General features: G+C 33.8%; 1 protein-coding gene across 2 annotated transcripts in view; it reads right to left on the bottom strand.

Moving 5' to 3' along the window:
- The window catches only part of GRID2 (glutamate ionotropic receptor delta type subunit 2), a 1,416,273-nt gene that overhangs the window by 510,128 nt on the left and 881,520 nt on the right, over positions 1–24,625 (bottom strand). For both annotated transcript variants that reach the window (XM_057728577.1, XM_057728578.1), the window contains one exon: positions 16,970–17,089. In XM_057728577.1, coding sequence (XP_057584560.1) covers positions 16,970–17,089 — 120 coding nt within the window. The remainder of the gene's footprint in view (positions 1–16,969; positions 17,090–24,625) is intronic.

Below are 24,625 nucleotides of genomic sequence, written 5' to 3'. Positions count from 1 at the left end.
ATTTTCAAGTCAGTTATTTTAATATAGTTATATAGTCAACATGTAAACATGGCACGATCTCTAATGTTCTGACTGACTTTAGATTTCTATATCTTATGCTATCATACTACCTGAGCAAAGCAGCATCAGGACTATTTGTGTGTGTGTCTGCTATGAACCTATAACATACACTATAAGATAACTCATAAAATATCTTACCTGTTTCTCTATATGTATATGTATTAATACAGTATGTCTTTGGTCTATGTCGCTTTTTATGTGTATTTAGGTACCTATATCCATCCCATCTATCATATTTATATTATGTGTCTATCATCTATTATCTGTCTGTCTGTCTGCCTATCTATCTACCATCTCTATCTATATTCTCACTAAAAAGATAACTCTACCAATTTTAAGTACTCATAACTGCTTGCTGATATTATATGGTCTTGAAGAGACCTGTGATTCTATCCTTCAATATAGGGCTATCTTGGTTATGACATCTTTCACCCAAACCTCATCTCGATAAAAGATGTTTGGTGTAATAACTGCAATATATTTTTGTCTGACTATATTGTGGCGAAAAACTACTTTGGCTGGAAAACTCTACTTTGGATTATATTTAACTAAAAATGATTTACGAAAAAATTTTGTCAGAAATGTCAACTCACCCTCATCTGCACTCATTTGTTTTTAATCAAAATATGCTTCTGTTAACAACAATAAGATAAAGCTGAATGTTAATTCATAGTGAGGCAAAATGTGGCTGTCATTGAAAAAAACAAAAATAAGACTTTGAACGAACAAATGGAAATATTACCTCTGCTATCACAAATAAAATTTGAACAGAGAAAGAAAAAGACAAGACTAAAAATTAAACATTACATAAAACATTGTAGAATAAAGTTAAAAGAGTAGAATATAGACAAAAATAGTTCCACATTTTAACAATCATGGTTTTTAAGAGAAAGGCATGAGAATTTATGTTATTTTCTAGAAATAAATGTGAGAGATTTTTATTAGTGACATTTTAAATACAGTAGATTTTTCTCTTTGGGATTCATAACCATAACTATGAATATATTTAAAGATGGGTTCCAAACTTACAATGAGAAAAAAAAACAAACAAACAGAGTGTATCTCACTTTTACTGTTTACCTCTAAGAGGTATAGGTTTTGAAATTGTGGAAATAGCTCTTAATGTAGTGGAAAAAACATTGAACTAGAAGTCTAAGCTTGGTTTTTATGACAAACTAATGCTTTTTAAGAAGGTCTCCAACCCACAAAACTCGGGACTTCATATGTAAGCTACAGATGTTTCACTAAATGACTGCTACTGTTCCCCTAATTTTGTGATCCCTCAGAAGGGTTTGGGATGGACCAAAAAATATGCCTACTTGGAAAAACTTGAGTATGTTTAAGAATGGATGAGAACCTAGTTCCTGAATTATAATTATATTGTTTGTCCCAAGAATAATTCTCCAGTTTCCAATTTTCTTTGGGAGGAAAAAATATCCATTAGTATAACAGTTCCTATATGAGAGACAGAAATACGACCTTTTTATCACAATCCTAAAAGACATTGTCTCCTATTTAATGAAAGTACACTTAGTTCAGATCGTATTATTGCTTCAAATGGTGGCAGACATTCTGAAATGCATGAGTCTGAGTCTGAAAGATTTCTCATCTTAGTTTGGATATAGATTCATATCAAACTTGAATGAATCAAAAGAAGAAATTCTCAAGCACAGCATTTCAAATGCTTTTCCATTTAAACCCACAAAAACTGCTTTTTATTCAAGCACTCCAGGGTAATAAAACTTTCCATAGCTTCTGATTAAGAATTGCTTGAAAACATTTTCAGTAGATAAGCACTTTTCTCCTCATGAGCATCGAGTGACTTTCTCAGAGTGATTATATTCAGCTAGATGCATTCATTTTATTAATTAGACATTTCAAGGCCTAACCTATATTAATCCAACATATTTTAAAATTATTTTTTAAAGTGAGATTCATTTCTCACTTTTGATTATAAAAAAGAATTCCATAAATGCTATTTTACTGTTATAATGGAGTTTAAAAACCCTGATAAAGTGTATTTATTAAATAATTTAAAATCAAAGTTCATTGCCAATAAATGCAAAAGCCCCTTATTGCACCTGAATTACTGTGATTAATAAAAGTGCCTCTAATTACTAAAAGAGCATCTCCATTTCCAAACATATTTACTTTCCATATTGGAAAGAACACTATGGAAACTTAGCTTTCTACACAACTTCAACAAATTCTTTATTAAATCCATTGAGAATTACTGGAAAGACACTGAAGGCCCTGGTGAAAATGCTTACAATTTATAGTAAAAATGAAACAAAACAAAACAAAAACAACAGTTCCTCAAAATAACATTTGTAGCCTCAATAAGAAGTGGGACATATATCAGCAACATCTAAGTTCCATGAACTTAATAACTGATGATAATAATATCATGCATCTAAATAAGAATGCTTTATTTTTTAATAAAAACATTTAATCATCACCTTAAAAAACTATCCATCAGAATTCTTTCAAGTATGACAAAATTTTAGATGATACATATTCAATGATTTAAGCTCCTATGCAAACTGCAGAGCAGGGTAAAAATAAGATATGGGTTTTTTTTTTAGCTTTTAAAAATCTTATTTTATTAATTCTTCAAGCATTTATATACTTTTTTAATGGTTAGTCAACATTTCAGATTCAGCATGGACTACTAGTTTCACGATACAAAAGAAACAACGTGGACAATTATAGATTTTAGGAAGAATTTACAGATAATATAAAAATCTTCACAGATTATTTTACATTATTTGTTCATAAAATCTAAGCAACCTAAATTTAATACAAAAGTATCAAATATTAAAATTAGACAAATAAATCCATAATTCTTAGGGATTCTTTTTTAGAGTTCTTATACTTTCAAATCTTTACCAAAGGAAATCATGTGAAGACATACTTCACATATTAAAAATAATGTTGGTTATGGCAAGAGTTTTGAGGTTTATTATTATATGCAAAAATTGCCATACTGTAAAGCTATGTTAGATATTTTTATCTTAACCTAAAATTGGAATGTTTAATAAATAAGGCTACAAAGTAATTCAACATAGTATGGTCCTGCTTCAAATAATATGAGATATAAACTGTATATTCTAGTGTCATAGAAAGTATCTGGAAACAAATGAAATTAATTGTTTTTCCATTTTAAAAATGGCACTTCAGAATGCTTTATAAATGCAAGATGGCATTGGAATGAAAGAATCACAGAATGCTACATCTAGAGAGCAAACTCTACTTCAAATTCCAAGCAAGAAAACTTTTGCACTCAAATTCTAAATTACTTGATACTTCTGAAGAACTTTCAGAAATAGTTTCATTCCTCTAAATACAAAAAGACTTTTAAAATTATTTTAAACTTTTAAAGCAAAACCTATTTTTTTTCTGATTACAATAATATTGTATGCCCTTTGCAGAAAACGGGGAAAATATAGGAAAATATAAAGAAGAAACTAATAATAGGCGATACTAGTTCAAGGTCTCAGTAAAAATATTACACATTTGAATATCCTCTCCTCAAAGACCAAGAATATAGTGAGGAATGTGCTGTTCATTCACAACCATATGTTAATAGTCTCCATGCTGTTGGGAATGAAGATCAGTTGCCAAACAGCAAATTCCCGTCTTTAGAAAAGTCAATATATTGCTTTTAGCACATAAATAAGTTACTTCAATTCTTTAAAAATGCAACATAATCCAAAAAGAAATATGTACCACAATGTTCACTGCAGCACTATTTACAATAGCCAGGACATGGAAGCAACCTAAATGCCCATCAACAGGTGGATGGATAAAGAAGATGTGGCACATATATACAATGGAATATTACTCAGCCATAAAAAGGAATGAAATGGAGCTATATGTGATGAGGTGGGATAGACCTAGAGTCTGTCATACAGAGTGAAGTAAGCCAGAAAGAGAAAAACAAACACCATATGCTAACACACATATATGGAATCTAAAAAAATGGTACTGATGAACCCAGTGACAGGGCAAGAATAAAGATGCAGATGTAGAGAATGGACTTGAGGACACGGAGTGGGGGGCGAAGGGGAAGCTGGGACGAAGTGAGAGAGTAGCACTGAGATATATACACTAACAAATGTAAAATAGCTAGCTAGTGGGAAGCTGCTGCATAATACAGGGAGATTAACTCGATAATGGGTGATGACTTAGGTGGGAAGGGAGGATGGGAGGGAGGGGATATGGGGATATATGTATAAATACAATTGATTCACTTTGTTGTACAGAAAAAACTGGCACAACAGTGTAAAGCAATTATATTCTAATAAGGAGCTTAAAATAAATAAATAAATACACCGGAACACACACACACACACACACACACGCAACAAATTGCGTTACTTGTTTTTATTGCAATATACCACCTTTTTATCAAGAAGGAAATTTTGGAGGAAACAAAATCCAAATTAATAGCAGAAACTTTAAAAGGGGCAATAGTTTATATCACCAAGCCACCCCGACATCTCAAAAAAGGTTTTTTTAATATCATAGTTTCTATTCAAAACAAATTAGCAAATATCAATTCCTTCATTTTCTAGTCACCATAGAAGAGCTTAATTGGGACGAAAGTCTTAATGGTAACTGACTAGCTTTGATGTGTCGAGTCTCCTGGTCACAGAGGAAAATAAAAATACTGGGGGGAAAAAACGGCAGCAAGGAGGCAGTGCAGTCAGCAGTGACCAAAAGCCATGATTACAATTTCAATTATTCATCATTGATATGAACGTAATACTTCACTAGTTGGAATGAAGAGTCCCCAAACAAATGAGTTGTTGAAAGTTCTATTAGCAAATATGGTGAGATTATGTGCCCAGAGTATTAAAATTTATAACCTCTCCAATGTATAAAATCCAGTTCCTATTGAAGGACAATTTATAATCCCCCGAAGGAGTCAAGACAGGCCTGGGGGAATAACAGAGATATATAATCAAACATTTTAACAGACTACTAAGAAATTCAGAAGTGAAAGAAAGCAGATAATTTGAGGCACGATAACAAACCCCTGGGATTATACTTCAACTGAACCTACCATGCCAGGAACCGTACAACAAATTAGCCTGTTGTGAATTTCCAACATATGTGGACAAATGACTCACATGCTGTGTGACCCCTTCTTGCCACTGTTTGCCCTTTCATGTGACCTCTTTGAAATAAATCTTTGATATCTGCCACTTAAAGTTCAATCACAGTAATGAGACCCTGCCAAAGCAGAACATACGAGCAAATGTTTCTCAATTCTGTGTATTCTTAACTTAGATTGCTTTCATGATTATTGTTCTTGTAGTGGGTGCTTAATCACCACTTGTGGCTGAAATCACACTGTGTAGGTGAATTTGAGTTGGATGGGCTGAAGTTTCATTGGTGGTGGTGGGGTGTGTGTGTGTGTGTGTGTGTGCGTGAGTGTCAGACGCTGTGGGGAGGCAGATTCCAGTGTGTCTTACTGTGGGTACTGTGCAGTAGAGCAGGAAGGAAACTGAACCTTGCCTCCTTTGTATCAGCTGTGGTCTTGAACTCATAACTGCGTCAGTCTTCAGCATGTAAACTGATGAACCAGACTCTCTGGGCTTCTCTGTGAGCACAAACATGTCTGTAAACATTTACTAAGAGTCTGCACGCCAATAGCAGCTAGTTTCCTCATAATAAGTCCTTTCCTCAAAAGTGGTAAAGTAATCCATACCAAGCAACAATCCAGATTTTGTAGTCTTTCCAAAAAAAGTCGTCAGTTCTATTTCCACAAAAACTTGAGGTGGGATTGTACACAATCAGACCTCTGTTCCTCATGCTGGAGAAGTCAGCATCATCCTATCCAACAAAAGAGAGAGTTCCTGTTCTCTCCAAGGGGCAGTGCGTGCTGCTGGCCTGAAGCAGGACTCCCTCAGAAGTCATCTCCATCCAAACAACAGCTAATTCTTCCAGAGAGGTCACAGTAACTCTAAACATCATTGGATACAGCTATCATTCTCTTTTCTATGCAGTAATGGGAGGTGGGTTCCCTTTGAAGCAAAAATGATCCAGTGCACAGTACATGCTTTTCAAGAGTGCAGGGTTCCCTTTACCTATCAGGAAACTGCTGGGATCAATAATTTTGAAGTTCTAACAGACTGAAAATTTCATAAGATACTAGATTGAATATCACATGACTTTGGAGTACAAAATATTTTTTTGAAGTTGCATCAAAATAAAAACTCATGGAGCTAAGTTTATCATGTATGTTATATGTAAAGTAGGGTGGAAGGAAAAAAAGCTGGAGTGTTCACAATAGATTGTCAATTCACAGCAATTTCTAAATTCTCTCCATTATATACACCTTCCGAGATATAAGTTCAGTGTTGGAAATATGACAGTAAATATGGATGGCAGACTTTCCAATAATGAATTTAATTATAAACATTGGGTTTATGCAGGCTATGTTGGCTACTAGATTCTCTGATATTAGCTTCCCATTGAACTGTAGACACTCCAAGTTTGATCAACAGATGTGCAGAATTTTAGATTCAGAAAGGACAATAAACAAAACAAAAAGGTTAATTTTTCATGCTATCACTGTGATTGCTATGCATAGTCAACCACACCTAAAATGAATTGTTTCCCCACCTCACATAGCAATTTCTTGTCAGAGTAGCAACTAGACTTTGAATTTCTTGTATTGGCTTAAAAACGAATCACATACATTACTGTCCACTTTCAAATTGGCATTATTTTAATTCTCTCTCATTATGTAACCTACAAACAATTTCCCTTAATCCTTACAATATTAAGGGATAAATATTATTATTCAAATTTTACAGATAAAGAAATTGAGACTTACTGGGTTTAGTAATCCTAAAATCACAACAGTCAGTGACAGTCAGAATTTCAACCCAGGTATTTCTGTCGGTAAAGGATATGCACTTTTCCCCATTACAACATATTAAATCTAGCCTAGTTGTTTTAAAATTATCTTAAATTATAAATATCAATAATTCCTAACAAGTCTGCACTTCTGTGGGTCCTTCCACTTTGCTTAGAATAATCAATCTATTTGCTTAAAATAATCAATCCACTATTTCGCTACTCTTTATGAATCCCTGCAAACACAAAATTTTACTGAATAACCACTAAAATAATTGATTATATTTTTTGGTGACTAAAGGGCCAACTCTGCTAGGCATTAAAGATGCAGTGATGGAAATGAGGTAATCACATAAACAATTTCTAACATGGCATGTCAACAATAATTTATGTGCACATATTTATTATTTTTCATTTGAATAAAGGAAAAACATGGCTGTTACACTTGTAGATGCAGAGAGAATCTTACAGATTCTTATGTCAGTATACACATGTGTTCATTAGTTTATTCATTCAATACTTAATGAATATCTACTATATGCCATGTATTGGGGGGTATAGCAAGACTAAAGAAACAATCTTATCTCATGGAGTCACACTGTACTGTGAAAGACAGACTATAAACAAGTAAATTTGTTATATTTACCTATGTGTATACATACTATATATGCACACATATATACACATATATAAGGATTGTGTATATAATTACATATATGTATATAATTTCAGTTTGCAAAAAGTGCTAGAGAGAAACAAAAAGCAGGGTAATATGAAAAGGAAACTGTTATTTTAGATACTGCAGAATCAGAATACAAATGCAACATTGAAGAATACCAGTACTCTATTTAATAATTGGCCATTTGAAGGCAAGGCTGTTATTTCTTCTTTCTAACCACTAGGTGATAGAACATTTCAATTCATTAAAAATGGACCAATGGCAATCTATATAATACCCTTTGCAAAAACAGTACATTAAGTTTTGCCAAGAATGCAGAGCTGTAGGTTTTATATTTGTGGATTTAATGTTGGAGAACCTGAGTAAAGATTCTAAACCTACCTAAAAAACGATTATACCTAGGAGCTAGAATATCACTGCTGTACCATTTTATTTCATCTGCTCACATGAGAAAACAATTTTATGAAGATACTAAGCATTACTGTGCAATTAAGATTGGTTGTGAAACCACTTTTAATCTATCTTCCCTAGCCTTATTTTCCTGTTTGTGATAAAGTTCAAAGACATTAAGTTTAGAGCATTAAATTTTAATGTTTAAGCTCAGTCTTCACAATAAAAAGTGAGTAGCATTAGTAAAACCAAACCAAACAAAGAAGACTTCAGACACATAAGCAAAAAACCTATTGTGTACATTTCCTCTCCTAAGAAAAAAAACACAAATTGATCCTTTAACTATTTAATTTAATCTTTAATGTCTTCTAATAAATTTAGTTCTAGAAGACTGAATAGGATATTATTACTTAAATTGTTCTTCTTCTTGGAAATTTTATATTGTGATGAAAAGAAACAGGAACAACCATACTCCTGGAGAAAATTTAAGGATATAGAAAACGTTGATGATTTCAAAATTTGCTTTGAGGCTCACCTGATTTATCTTCAAGGATACACAGTGTCTAGCACCTTGAATACAGCATCTACTGAATGAATCACTACCTTACATCAGAGTAAAAGAACACGTAAAAAATATCAAAGCAGGAAAACCCTTCATTTTATCAGCATCAGTGAAAATTAAATAATCCTTTTCATATTCTCGCCAAATTTAAAGAAAAATGAAATCTCCACTCATACAATGCCAAAAGGGCCGAGACTAGCCCAAAATCTAGGACTTGGTCAATTTCACATTCAAATTCTATACAGAAACAACCTTGCTTAGGTTATGAGAGCTGACAGTACACCTGCTCGAGGTGATAAGGCTGCAGGGATTGTATACACTTAGCCACTGGCAAACAGTATAAACACTGACAACTTGACAGTTCATCAATTGGAAAGCCATTCACTCTTTTCGAGACATAGAGATACTGGGAATGGAGCCTTAATTTTAGACACATGTCAGGTAAATCTATACTATAATTATTTGCATGGCAATGCTTTCCCTTGATAAGTATCTTTGGAGATATTATACATGTATTAATGTCCATGTGAAGGAACTGCCCCATTTATAATTGGAGCTAGCAATCTACAAACTAATTCATAATACTCTTAAAGTTACTTGAGAGCTAGATTTGAAGCTTTATAAATTCAGTAACTAATTAAAACTGTAGATTGATAGAAAAACATTTGAGTTATAAAAACAAATAAATATTTAAAAATTAAGACTACTTAAAATTTTTTTGAGAGTCAACAATGTAAAAGACACTAAATATTTATGGTCTCTTTCACATAACATTTACATAATGTCAGTGCACTGGAATGTTTTGATACAATTTGGGAATCAGAGTATAGAAACATAAACAAATAATTATAGGAGTTTATTATTATTTAAGAATAAAGTAGACATAATGTGAAGTATATGACTCATTTCAACTGAAGGGCATAGATAACATTACAGGCTTTTTTTTTTAATTGGAGTATAGCTGCTTTAAAATATTGCGTCAGTTTATACTCTACAGCAAAGTGAACACATTACAGACTGTGAATTCAGAGCACAGAGAAGGAACTACATTGATCTTGGAACTACACTGATCTTGGAACTACACTGATCTTAGAAAGCTACATGAAGCCCGTTTCTGCCACCCTTACAATTATGAATTTTTCATTGCCTTGAAGCCATCCTCCCTTCCAATCATGAATTTAGATGTCTCTCTCCTCAAACACAGCTTCCTGGCTCTGAAGCTCTCTCACTTAATCCAAGCAATATCAGTTTCTTCAGACTTGCTGAGGGCTCTGTTCTCTTAATCCATGCTTTCTCCCTGTTGTTGAGACTCCTCCTGCCTTCAGTAGCATACATATCCAAGTGAGATTTCAGGCTTTGCCACCTCAGCCATTCTCCTGCCAATATCCCTACCCTCACTGCCTCATTGTACTGCTATTAGAAACAATAAACAAAATGAAACAAAAGCAGTCTGATGAATTCTCAATCCAGTATTAATGCAAATTCACTCTGTCCACTGAATGCTGCTGGATAAAAAAATATACAGCCATGTAGATTCATGCTACAATGAATTTCTGGTCTCTAACTTCATATAAGCCAATAGCCCTGCCTGGCAATTCTTCCATGTTCCCTAATTACCTCTCTGGTTTGCCACAGCAGCTCTCTGAAAACTTATTCACTGGCTATAAACTTCCAACCTCATTATCTCTAATGTTTTCTGTTATACCTTCTCTCTTAGCAGATATCCCACCTGGGAACATATGTCTTAACAATTTCCTTAACTTCTTGACAGAACATGTGAAAACTTGCTTGCATTCACACCATTCTCTCCTTACTTCCTCCCCCCACCCCAGGAAAATGATGTCCTTGGTGCCTAAGATTAAGCAGTCCACCTAATTCTGGATCCAGTTGTCTCTCCTTCTCTTGGACTTCTATCAGTGATCACCTGTCTTTCCTTTATCTTCTTTCTCTTACTCCCTGATGGTTCGATCTGTGAGCATTCAAGCACACTCCTCTCTCTTACATTCTGAAAATTATCCCCCTCCATTTCAAAAAACCATTTAATGACCGCTCTCATAGCCAAACAGGTTAATATGGTATTTAACTTTACCTCCTCTCTCACCACCTTCCTTTTTACTTTCCAACTTGTTACAATTTAAATATAACAGCATTACTGCTCCACTGAGATTTTCCTCATAAATAGCAATGATTTGCAACATTTTTTGATGTACCAGGCACAGTTCTGGACCAGTCCCATTACTAAATCATTTAGGTTATACCTACCTAAGACTTTAGTAACATGCCCAGCATCGCTTGGTTTTAAGTAACACAATAAGAATTTGAACAGTCTGACGTTCGCAGTCACACTCCTCAGTTACTAATGAACCCTGAGTTCCGAAATTCAGTGGACTCTTTTTAGTCTTTATAATACTGCTGTTCTGCTACATTGCTGATCCCCCTCTATTTCCTGAAACTCTTTCCTCTCAGCTTCTATTAGTACAGGACTGCAACGGTGATCCTTGTACATATATACCTAATTACTGAATTGGGATAAATATTTTGGTAAAATACAGTAGTATTAGAATCATAAGGCTTTAGAAAAAGTAATAATAACATTACATGGGGTAGTTTACACAAAAGATATTGAAAGAAAGAAGAAACCAGATGTGAAATGATTATACACAAACTTAGGGATAATAATAGGAAGTAGAGTGGAAGGAAAATTTTTTTGTAAGGAGTTAAGTAATATTCATATAAAGAGTTTTTATTTGTATCAGTATAGGTTCTATCTGTAAATGAAATAATTTCTGTATGTATACTTTAATGTGTACAACAGCCCTTTGTTTCAAAATAGATAACATTATATACTAATCCTGATTTCACAATTATAATGAGGTCTAAAAAAGTTTTCTGATATCATTAGACAAGGAATTAAGTAACAAAAACTCCAAAGATACATTACTTTCTCCTATAAAATCATGAACATTTTCATTTTCTGAATCTTCAATTATATTTCTACTAAACTTATTTTATGATTCTAAGTTAATTATTCTGTTTCCACCAGACTCTAGATAAATGTAACTCATTTTTTATTCCTAAATAAATACATTTAAAGGCAGAGAATTGGCTCTAAGACAGATTTTTGCAAATAGTTTTAAAATTCTCTGTGACAATGGTAATCTTTGATGCTAAGTCCTTCCAGATTCATGAATTTAGCTCCAGCACCAGACACTTAGCATTAGTTGCTCACTCACCATAAATCCCACATTGATAAACACAGGTTTTGCCATCATAAACCTGCTACACCCATGCACATTAGAGTGAGATCCACACTGAGATACTCAATAGTGAAAATGCCGAAATATAAAATCAAAGATAAATCTTAAACTCAGCCAGAGAGGTAAGGGAAGATGATTGGCAGTGAGACAGCAGAGTTCTCAACCAGAACACTGAAGCCAGAACCAGCACGGTGATATCATCAACATGCTGAGAGAATAAAACTAGCACTTTGAAATTCTGTGTCTAGGGAAAATATGTTTAAAGGAAGGAGATGAAATAAAGACATGTTCAGGTAAATAAAGACTGAGAAATATGGCCCAAGAAAACCATCAAAGGGGAAAATTTTAAAGCTATACTTCAGGCAGAAGAAAAACAATTCTAGACACAGATGCAGGAAGGAAAGATAAGCAAATAAAGTAGAAAATATGTGGGTATACATAAACGTTTGTTGCACAAAATAGTAATGGTAAGACTTTTTAAAATAAAAAGGATAACATTAAAAACAGGAACAATAATAATCTATTATGTGAGAGGTGCATACATTGAGTAAATGGAGTTAAAATGTTGTAAGTATGTTTGTTATCTGAGAGGGGGATGAAGATGTTGATTAACTTTACTTATTATTATTATTTTTAAATTAATTAATTAATTAATTTATTGGCTGCATTGGGCTTCATTGCTGCGCATGGGCTTTCTCTAGTTGTGGTGAGCAGGGGCTACTCTTCGTTGCAGTGTATGGGCTTCTCATTGTGGTGGCTTCTCTTGTGTAGCATGAGGCATACGGGCTTAATTAGCTGTGGCACATGGGCTCAACAGTTGTGGCTCTCGGGCTCTAGAGTGCAGGCTTAGTAGTTGGGTGCACGGGCTTAGTTGCTCTGTGGCATGTGGGATCTTCCTGGATCAGGGATCGAACCTGTGTCCCCTGCATTGGTAGGTGGATTCTTAACCACTGCGCCACCAGGGAAGCCCCTTAATTAACTTTAGATGTTGATATATAAAGTATGCATGTTGTGAATTCTAGAGGAACTATTAAATAGATAAAAACAGAGTATGTAACTTGCAAATAAGTAGAGAAGAAAAGAGGAAATTTAAAAATATATGTTAACAATCCAAAAGAAAGCAAGAAAGGACAAAAAAATGAGCCTAGACTAGGCAAGGCAAATAGAATATAGTAGAACGTACAAGATGGTACACTTAATTCTAAATGTATTACTAAACATATTTCATTTAAATACATGTAATGCTCTTGTTTTTAGGCATAAATAGTCAAATTGGTATTAAATAATCAATTACATAGTTTTTTTAAGAGTTATGTATGGGGACTTCCCTGGTGGTGCAGATGTTAAGAATCCACCTGCCAACACAGGAGACATGGGTTCAATCCCTGGTCTGGGAAGATCAGACAAGCTGCAGAGCAATAGTGAGCCACAACTATTGAGCCCACGTGCCACAACTACTGAAGCCCATGCACCTAGAGCCTGTACTCTGTGATAAAAGACACCACAATAAGAAGCCCGTGCACTGCAAGGAAGAGTAGCCCCTGCTCACGCAACTAGAGAAAGCCTACACACAGCAACGAAGACCCAATGCAGTCAATAAATAAATAAATAAATAAATAATTTATTTTAAAAATTAATTAATTAATTTAAAATTAAAAAAAGTTATGTACGGAATGAAAGGATACAGGAAAAGTTGAAAGTAAAGCACAGTAAAAAGAAATGTCATTCAAATATTAATGGAAGGGAAATGGTTTTAGCTCTATTCATAGTAGATAGATATTATTTAGGGAAGAAAGCATTATCAGAAGTAGAAGGCTTATAATAATAACTTAAGAGTGTTATTTATAAAGAAAACTATTCAGAAATAAAAATAAGTTCAGATCTCAAAATTTTCCAATACTTAAAAGGATATTATTAGCACTTTTATGCCAATACATATAGGAAAGAAAAAAACTTTAAAATATAAAAATAAAGCTGCTTGAGTTTATAAGAATGAGAAAATATGACTTTCATTTTTATTTACTGTGAACAAATAGAATCAGTAGTAAAAAAATTCCCACAAAGAAAATTCTAGTCCAAGTTGGCTTCATATGATCATCTATCAAACACTCAAGGAAGAATCTCTTCCAATTTTATATAACTGATAGAAAATAGAAAAAGAGGACAACCTCTCCACCATATTTTATGAGGCCAACATAACCTTAGTATCAAAATCCAACAGAGGAAAATTTCAGGTAACCTTAGTCATGAACATTAATGTAAAAACCTTAAGCAAGGTGGCAGCAAATCAAAAATACGTTATGTAAACATTAACATAATTACAATTTTATATAGGTATAAAAATTAGGTTTATCCTAGGAATACATGAAGCTTGCTATATCTGTTCAAAGTTAATAAAAAAGAAAGAGAAAAACATTATACTTAGTAGTGTAATGTAGACATCTTTTTCTCTGATATTGACAATAATACAAGGATGCTTATTACTATTAATTTCATTCAGTGGTATCCTAGAAGCCCTAGTTGGTACACTAAGCAAGTAGAAATAAATGGTGTAAAAATTAGAAAGGAAGAGATGAAATCATTAATCACAGATGATATGAAGAGAATTCACCGGAATTTACAGATAAATTATCAGAATTAAATAGTGGAGCAAGAGAGGTGGATATAAAATCAATACAAAATATTGGTATCATTCCCATATATCAGCAACCAACAGACAATGGAGTTTTAAAAGATACTGTATTACATTCATACGATATAATACCACTCAGCAATATAAGTGAAAAAAATAAAAAATAAATTAGTGACATGAAAATAAGAATGTACCTAAAAATATGTCGAGAGAAAGAAGATGCGAATGAATATTATTACATTATCCATTTATATGAACATCCAAACCAGGTAAAACTATTTGTGTTAAGAGTGGGAAGAGGAATGATGGGACTTTCAGGGTGATGAAAATGTTCTATAACTTGATTTCGGTCGTGGTTCCATTGGTGAATGCGACCACTGAAAGCTGTGTAGACTTAAAATTTGTGCACTTTATTGTATTTAAATTAAATCTTATTTTAAAAAAGTAAAGATACTATATTGAAGAGTGAACTTGTACTTTTTTTTTCCCATATAGTGAAAAAAAATTCCAGGTTAGACAAAAGGCTTCAATTTAAAAGATAGAACTATAAAGACTTCAGAATATAATTGAGCATAATATCTTTACGACTCTAGCAATAAGGAATGATTTCCTGAATAAGATTAAACAACAATAATCACAAGGGAGAAAATTCATAATTCTAGTAAATTTAAATTCTAGTAAATTTAATGAAAATTAAATACACGGAGAAGAAACTATTTGCAATATAATTAAATAACAGAAGACTAATATTGAAAATATATACATAGCTCCTAGAATCAATTATAAAAACAAAAGGTAACCCAATAGAAAATGGCCAAAGGACCTGAATGGGCAATTAACTCCAAAAGAAACCTGAAGAGCCAAAAAAAAAAAAAAAATGCAGGAAAAGATGCAGAATCTTTTTATAATCAGGGAAATGCAAATTGAAACAAAGGGATATACTCTTATATACAGAACAACTTAATAAATATTTAAAAGTCTGACAAAACCAACATTTAGTGCAATGTGAATTCATAGCACTGCTGGAGGTATGTAAATTGGTAAATCTTTATGAAAATAGATTTGAGATTATCTAGTTAAGTTCATTGTACGTTTTCTTGTATTGTAGCAATTCTACTCCTGGATACAAATCCTACAGAAATACACACACAAGTACAAGAATACATATCCAAGATACACATCTAAGAATATTAATATCATTGTTTATGATAGTCTAAAAGCAGCACAGCAGGTTGTGACACATTTATACAACAGAAAATACAGCAATATAAATGAATAAACAACAACACATAACAATAAGAATGCATAACACAAACAGAATGAAGAATATAAAAAGCAAGAAAAAAGAATATATGCAATATTGTGTCCATTGATAAACTGAAGCATTGTAAAAACAAATATTTAAGGATGTACACTCAGGTGATAAAATTATATTTAAAATGTAAACAAATGAATATCATAAAATTCAGGTTAATGGTGATACTACTGAGAAGGGATGTCAGGGATGTCAAGAAGAAGTATAAATGGGGGTTTTAGGATGCTTTATATATTCTATTTCTTTACCATAGCAGTGGTTGTTTCCTTTATAAGTCACTAAACTATCCTTGTGGTTCATGCAGTTTTCTATATGTTTGCTATGTTTCACTATAAAACAATTAAAAACACATTAAGATAGCTTCAACTTCTCTAGCATAAATTTACCAAGAGGTTTTTATTGCTGATTAGAATAACTCTAAATTTCAAATTGTATAAATTTTTCTGCATCCTACATCTCAGCATGAGAAAGAAACACCTACTAAAGAACTTACTCCCAATGCAGCCAACTTTATACAGTTAGAAATTTATAGCTATGAACTCTGTATGCACACTCAATTACCTTAGATTTTTCCCTACCAAAAATACATAAAAATGGCAAATCAAAACTACAGAAAAGTCATTTCTCCAGGGGTTTTTACATTTCTCCTTGAGAAAGTTATTGTCCCAGTATTTCATGAAACATCCTTTATTGGTACTCAATGTTTTCTTACCTGTGATCTGTAGTATAAAACAAGAGTCCATTTCCTGCAAACCGTTTTCTTTCTACCTATTACATGACATAGGTGCTGAAATACTGTAATGTCATATTTTATAGTAGACTTTCCTTCTTATTATATAAAATTTATCAAAGCTCTTATTTTGATTTTGTACATGTTACAAGCTAAAAACAAAGCAGCTATGCATTGTATAAATATTAAATTCACTATTTTATTAAAATTATTATTATAATAAATGGAAGATTAAGCTAGTTTCCTAGGCAATGATCGCTTTACTTTTTTCCCTTTAAGGCATAAATGGAATTTATTGCTTAATACTTCTGGTAAGTATGTAAGGTCATCTAAATGCCTAATTCTTCCCCATCTTCTCTCTCAAACTGACAGTATAGACGTTAATGCATACTGTGATTGTATTGCATGGAGAACAATCAAACAAAACCATGTTACTATAGGAAAAAGCAGATTTATCAATGTGTCTGGTCTTACCTTGCGAACACCTCGGCCAAGCTCCTCTCCATAGTTGGTTCCAAGAATTTCAAAGTGGACATTGGGATTGCCTCCATTTTCTCCAAATTCCAGCTCTCCAGTCAACCCACTAACGCCACCCTAAAGGAGAGAAAATATACTGATGTAAGATTTTTTTTTTTAAGCTCTTTATTGGAATATAATTGCTTTACATTCTTGTACCAGCTTTTCAGGTACACCAAAGTGAATCAGCTGTATTTACACATATATTCCCATATCCCCTCCCATGACTCCCGCTCTCCCTGTCCTGGCCCTCTAAGGCATCACCAGTCATCGAGTTGATCTCCCTTTGTTACACAGCAACTTCCCACTAGCTATCTATTTTACAGTTGGTAGTGTATATATGTCTATGCTACTGATGTAAGATTTTTGAAGATGTAAGATAATAATAACAGGAAGTTCTAGGAACACAATTTTCATCTATAAAATAAATATTTTTTCAAGCATGCAATTATTAACAGGCTATTTTTAATACATGCACAACATTAATAGGAGTACAATTGAAAGTAAGTTTGAGTATCATTTAATCCAATCCCATCCACTCTACAGAAAAGGAAATTTTGACCCAAAGAGGCAAACTGGTCCTCAAAATGACATGTTTGAGTTGAGACTAAATTTCTGGCTAGGATTTTTGCCAATGTATGTTGTGACATGCACGGATCCATTAATTAAAAAAACAAGATACTTCCAGAGAGCATAGAATCTACTCTGGAAACAAGTCTTTCTCCAGCACGATTCCATTCTAATTTGATCTAAATTTATGTCTGGAAATCTTAAAAGCCATGGTTTCTAACTTATTGGAGGTTTGTTTTTCCTCCTTTAAATATCTCTTCCAAATTAAAAAATCTAAATTAGTCTTGAAGTCTGTTTTTGCTCTTAAATAGTAGTTCTAGCTGTTGTGATTCCTTGGGAATTTCCAGCCTTCATCTTTCATTCAACATGACAGATGTTCATTTCCCCAACAGATGGCAATATAGGTCATACTTCTCTCTTTCTTGTTTACCATTGTTTTCTCAGTTTAGCTTATCAGCCTTCACATTATTTAGGATTTTACAAATGAAAATAACATTCTGAGTTACTCTATACTAAAGTATTTCTAACTTAGAATTTTGGCCTGATAATCACGTATATTTGGACAAATTATCTCACTTTGTAAATTGCTTCAATTACCACCTCTGTGATATTTATACTTAAATATATCTCATTTGCCATAATCTCTAACTCAACTTCTAGTCTTTTTCTGGCAGGTATTATGTTGTCTGCTATATCTCCTACTTCATCTGTGTCTTGCAGTCCATCACATGACACTGAGTTCATAACAGCCATTCAGATAAATTATTCCTTATTCATTAATTTCAATATTTAATCTATGTCATTTTTGCAACAGTAATAATCAACAAAACTGATCCTCCACTGTTATTTTCTAATAAGATAGCTTCTCTTTTATTATCCAGTTTTATTAATAAAAATATATTGAATTTGAAATATCTGTGCTCTTCTCATATGTGATTAAAAAGTCAATAGCATGGATTTTGAAGTCAGACTTTCTGGATTTGATCAAAGTCATCAGAATCTACTGGTTAAGTCATTTAATTTCTCTATGCCTCAATTTCTACATTTGTTAAATGGCAAAAATAATAGTATCTACCCCAGAAGATTATTACGTTTTATAATATAATACAAGTAAAGACTATAGAAGAGTGTTTGATAAATTATGAAAGCTTAATTACTATCACCATCATCTCCACGATTATTTCATTCTTTAATTTTGGAAGGTTTCTAATTCTACTAGAAGTTATAGGCATGCTCCTCGTTTTTGTTTTTGCTTTTTGTTTTTAACTAAAGTTTACAAGGGTTTCAAAATTTTATTATATGCTTGAATATTTACAGGCTTTGGAAAATGCTTTTGTAAATTTGACTCAATTATATTTCATTGATTAGTATTTGGGGAGAAAAAGAGGTAAAGCAGCTGGTCTAGGACCAATTCCCTCTTTTCCTGATATTTCTGTGTGTGTGTGGTGGAAGGAGCAGCCCAGGGGAAGAAAGAAAAAGGAGGTAAGTGAGTCTAATGCCCTTGTCAACTGGAATTCCAGGTAAAGAGACTAGAAACATTTACTAGGAAGAAGAATCTTGTCTATAAAAGCTCTTAGCAGGATGTCCTGGCCTAAAGAATTATTAATAGCAGTTGTTAATTGGAGTAGTAAACAAACTCCGAATCTATGAGTTAATAGATTAGTTTCATCCAAATTAATACATGGATTAATGGCTTATGGCTCCCTGGAAAATGTCCTAAAGCTTTACACTTTCTAGGGCATGGAGATATTTCATAATGTAAATGTGTGAGGTAAGCCTACAAAATCATTTTTGGAGATAGGATGTGCAGGTATGTCCAATGTGGGAAGAAAGGCCTCGGGGAGCCATGCAGAATTTCCAATATTCTCTCTCTCCTTTGTGCCTCTTAATTGCCTGTGTCTTTGATATGGGTAAACTATCCTATTCTTGTAAGTGAATCTGATCCTGAATGTTCACTCAGTACTAATATCTCAAGGAACCCAATTATCACTTAAGATTTTAAAGCCTGGGGTAAGTACAGTGAATCTTATTATCATAAATATGTCTAAATGGCAAATTCTGTAGGAGTTTGACAAATATAGGTTATATTACTGCACACAGTTCAAATTATTGGTATTCAGAAATATTTTTATAAGCACTTTTCTTGTCTGCAAAATCACACATCTACCTTAGTAACATCTCCAATAATATCAGAATCTTACATTTCTGACTTAGTACTTTATTTCCAGGAAAAAGAGGAAAGGTACTGTGTATCAATATGATTGCTACATTGCAAAAATGCTATATTCCTGAAAATTATGAACTTTTAACCATTAGACTGCCTGGTACTGTATTATTATTGTTTCCCATCAATACTCATATGATCACTCTGGGCCAGTGTCTTTTCTCTGGCTCATATCTGGTACTGAGCAACTCAGTCCACGTAATCCACATTACACACGGTAAAAAACCCCATAAATTAGGGAACCTGCATTTAGTTTATTGTGGCCTCCACTTATCTTTTTCACCTTTTTGACTTCATAATTTATCTTCTTTATGCTGTATTCTTAATGAGCTGTTAGCATGTGTAATCAATAAAACCTTCCCTCATGTAGATATAAAGGATGCTTGAGAGGTCAGTATTTCAAGAAAATAAACCCTTTAACTGAAGCCCCTGCTTATTTGACTCAGACTTAACTTCTCTGATATTGGATTCCTTAAGAATATTCCCATGTTTTTGAGCTTTTTTTTTTTTTTTTTTTCATCTATCCTCAGATCAACATTGAAATCAGAGCCTTGGTAAAAAAATGTGTGCTGGCCAGGTGGTAATGAGCAGTCATTATCCTTGTGCATGCATAGCTGTGGTTTTTTTTTAATCTCTTGATACAGCTGATTCTAAAAAAAATAAGCTAATGGGACATTGATAGCATGAATAACACATATAGATAATTTTTAAATGCCCATTAAATTGACAGTAATAATTGCCTCTAGAGTAAACCTTTTGAAAAATACCAAGTAAAATTGGTTTGGATTTCACCCTACACACTCTGTATAGAAATATCAGTGGGTATCAAATATAAAAAGCAGAAGAGAAGAAAAATAAAAAGAGTAGATCAAAGGTTGGGAGTAATTTACCACTGGATAATCAGTTTCTAAAGGCAGAAGTTTGATGTTCCCTTATGGATAGGATAAGTTGGAAAAAGAAGAAAAAAATTTACTAAGTATTTGTTTCACTCTTTTTGTGAGACAGAAGGATTTATTCCTATGTTTAAAACAGCAAAGTAACTGAGAGTTACTTTTGGAAGGTCATATGGAACATCAAATATTTATGATACTTGTCTAATCTCCTTATACACATTCCTAGGTTCCTTACAACCTGCAGACATCCTTGGTAACTAAGGACACCCTGTTAAATAAACATAAGCCCAGCAAGGCTGTGAACACACTGGGAGATGCCAGACTCAGCAGTGTGCCCTGATGCCCTCATGTTTCATAAGTTAATTTCAGTGAGAAAAATCCCCAAGAGAAAGAAGATACTACATTTTAGAGTATCTAGAGTATCTAGAGTATCTACCAGAAAAGAAATATAATTTGTAGATAAATACTAGAATACAATATGCCAAAAAATAAAAAAAGAATAAAAACACAAAAGCTAATTTGTGTAAAATGTTTAGGAAAATTTGAGTTGCCATATAACATTTATATGTGTGTATATGTGCATTTAGATATATACATACATATTTACAAATATACATATGCACACAAATGTTCATTCACAATAGAAACTTGAAGCAAACTTAGCAGGAAATAGGAAGCTACTAACATTTTGGTCATGCTATCTACATCTCAGGGAAGAAGAAACTGAGGCCCAGACAACAAGTTATTTGAGGAACCTGAATTGAAGCCTCCATTTTGTGCCTCATACATTTTCCTCTAGACTATGTAAGCCACGTATCCGATATAACATATGCATATCATAGTGATTGCTCAAAAAAAAAAAAAAAACAGTTCAGTATGTTGAACTAAATTAAATTAAAATTGACACCACTTTACCCACTTTATGATTCAAATGCCTTGAAGCTGGAGGATACATTGAAGGGTCCACAAGAAGACTATTCCAAGGACACATTTTTCAAAGCTCTTGCAGCAAAAAGTTTATTTGCACACATTTTTTGTCAAAAGGCTATCATATTTCAAGTCAATACTATTTCTGGTAAGTCACATTACATTTTCCTAAATTCTTTCTCTGTCCTTCAGGTTTATAATTTTAAATGGTATGTAATGCTTAACATGAAAAGCAAAGCAGTATGCAATTTAGAAAAAAAAATCAACAAGGGGAGCTCAATCAAGACAAAGGAGTAAGAGGACACAGAAGTCACCTCCCCCCATGAACACATCAAAATTAAATTTATGTGTGGGGCTATTCTCACTGAAAACTAACTGGAAAAAGGCAGAGGGACTCCGATACAACCAAGGCTGTAAGAAAGATTTCACATGTAATTGGGTAGGAAGAGAAGAGAAATGATTAGGTTAGGACCTGTGACCCTGGGAGAAGACTCAGAGGAAAGGGGAGATTACATGGGCAGATGTCCTCCCTGGGGCGTGAGCAGTTCAAGTTACATATTCAGCTCCTCAGGCCTGAGGTATGACAAAATGCCGACAAGCCCCCCCGCCCTGGCTGGTTGGAGGGCTGCTGAGACTAACAGGAGGCCTGTGCAAAGCCTGAACTCCAGCTCATGAACAGTGTGCACCCTTTGGCTTGCTCCTGAGGCAGTGTGGAGAGAGCAGAGAGAGACTGCACTAGTGGCTGTCCAGTTTCCTGAGACTGACCTAGCTCTTGCCCCAGCCTGAGCCTATCAAATGTTCCAGCCTTCCTTATTTCATGTCACAGCTCTGCACTGGATCTAGGGCTGCCAAGACTGAGGAAAGAGCTAGGCCTTGGAACACAGGTGACTCAGACCTGAAGCAGCATCTGGGCAGGGAGTGGGCAGTCACTGCTGGCACTTACACAGGTGGCACATCAGAGGCAGCCTGGACCTCTGTCTACAGCCAACCCTCTGCAGCCCACACCCCATCATGAGCTGAGAGCCCATGGGCCCCTATTACTCCAGTGCAGCTCTCCTCTGGGGCAGGGGTGCTGGAGCAGAGAGGGAAGAGCATATGCTTAAAGGGAATGGAGCCACCTTGCACCCAAACTTCAGGGATTCTTCTCCAGCAACTTTGGATATGACCCCAACCCCAACAGGTAGGTGATAGCCACTGAGCAAAGGGGAAGCCCTGCTTCACACCTGGCTTTGGCCCTAGCCCCTTCATCTTGAGCCCCAAGTTGACAGCTGCCAGCACACCATAAGGAAAAATGTGACTTGTGTGCATGTCAAATCTAGCCTTCCCACCAAAGGCGCTGGACACACACAGACTATACAGGGATGCTCCCATATAAGGACACCCATTGAAGATGGCAACAGATAACTGTTTCACCTAAATTCATAGAGACAGAGAAAGTTAAGCAAATGAAAGACAGAGGAATTGGTCTCAATTAAAAAAGCAAGAGAAAACTCATCACAAAATACATAATAAAACAGAAATAAACAATTTACCAGATAAGGAATTTAAAGCATTAGTAATAAGATTGCTAAATGAATTAGGAAAAAGACTAGAAGAACACAGAATCTTAACAAGGAACTAAAAAAAAATAAAAAGAACCAATCAGAACAGAAGAATAAAATAACTGAAGTGAAAAACACACTAAAAGGAATGAATAGAAGACTAAGTGATACAGAAGAAAGCATAAGTAATCTGGAAGATAGAATAATGGAAATCACTTAGAACAGCAAAAAGAAAAACAAATTAAAAATGAGAATAGCTTAAGAAATCTCTGAGATAACATCTAGTACACCAACATTTGCATTATAGGCATCCCAGAAGGAGAAGAGAAAGAGAAGGGGGTTGAAAATGTATTTGATGAAATTATGGCTGAAAACTTCACAAACCTGAAGAAAGAAACAGATATCCAGGTACAGGAAGCACAGAGAGTCTCAAATAAGATGTACTCAAATAGATCCGCACCAAGACATATCATAATTAAAATAGCAAAATTTAAAGACAGAATTCCAAATACAGCAAGAGAAAAACAAAGAGTCATATACAAAGGAACCCCCATAACGCTATTAGCTGATTTTTCTACAGAAATGTTGCAGGCTAGAAGGGAGTGGCATGATGTATTTAAAGTGCTGAAAGGAAAAAGCCTGCAACCTAGGATACTCTAACCAGCAAGATTATCATTTAGAATAGAAAGAGAGATAAAGAATTTCTCAGACAAGCAAAAACTGAAAGAGTTCATTAATACTAAAGCTACCCTAAAGGAAATACTAAAGGATATTCTCTAAGTGGAAATTAAAAGGCTTTAACAAAAAGTAAGAATCTATAGGAAAGGAAAAATGCCACTAGGAAAGGCAAATATATAGCAAGGGCTGAGGAGCAACCACTTAAATAAGCTAGTACAGAGACTGAAAGACAAAAAAATTGTAAAAGCATCTATAACTATAGTAAACAGTAAAGGGATAAACAAGAAGATGTAGAATATAACATCAAAAACACAAAATTGGGGGCAGGGAGTAAAAAATACAGAGTTTTTAGAAAATGTTTGAATTTAAATGACTACCACTTTAAAACAAATAGGTATAGGTCAACAAATCTCATGGTAACCACAAATCAAATATCTACAATAGATACACAAAAACTAGAAAGAAAAGAACATAAGAATACAACTAAAGAAAATCATATTTCCACAAGTAAAGAAACAAAAAGAAGAAAATCACATGGAAGAACTACAAAAACAACTGGAAAATAAGTAATAAAATGGCAATAAGTATATATCTATTAATAATTACTTTAAATATCAATGAACTACATATTCTAATCAGAAGACACAGGGTAGATGATTGGATTAAAAAACAAGAGTCAACTATGTGCTGTGTAAAAGAGACTCACTTCAGAGCTAAAGACACACAGAGACTGAATGTGAGGGGATGGAAAAAGATACTTTATGTAGGTGGAAATGACAAA

This window comes from Hippopotamus amphibius, chromosome 3 (assembly GCF_030028045.1).
Source record: "Hippopotamus amphibius kiboko isolate mHipAmp2 chromosome 3, mHipAmp2.hap2, whole genome shotgun sequence".
NCBI lineage: Eukaryota > Metazoa > Chordata > Mammalia > Artiodactyla > Hippopotamidae > Hippopotamus > Hippopotamus amphibius.
This window is presented reverse-complemented; position numbering and strand designations above follow the sequence as displayed.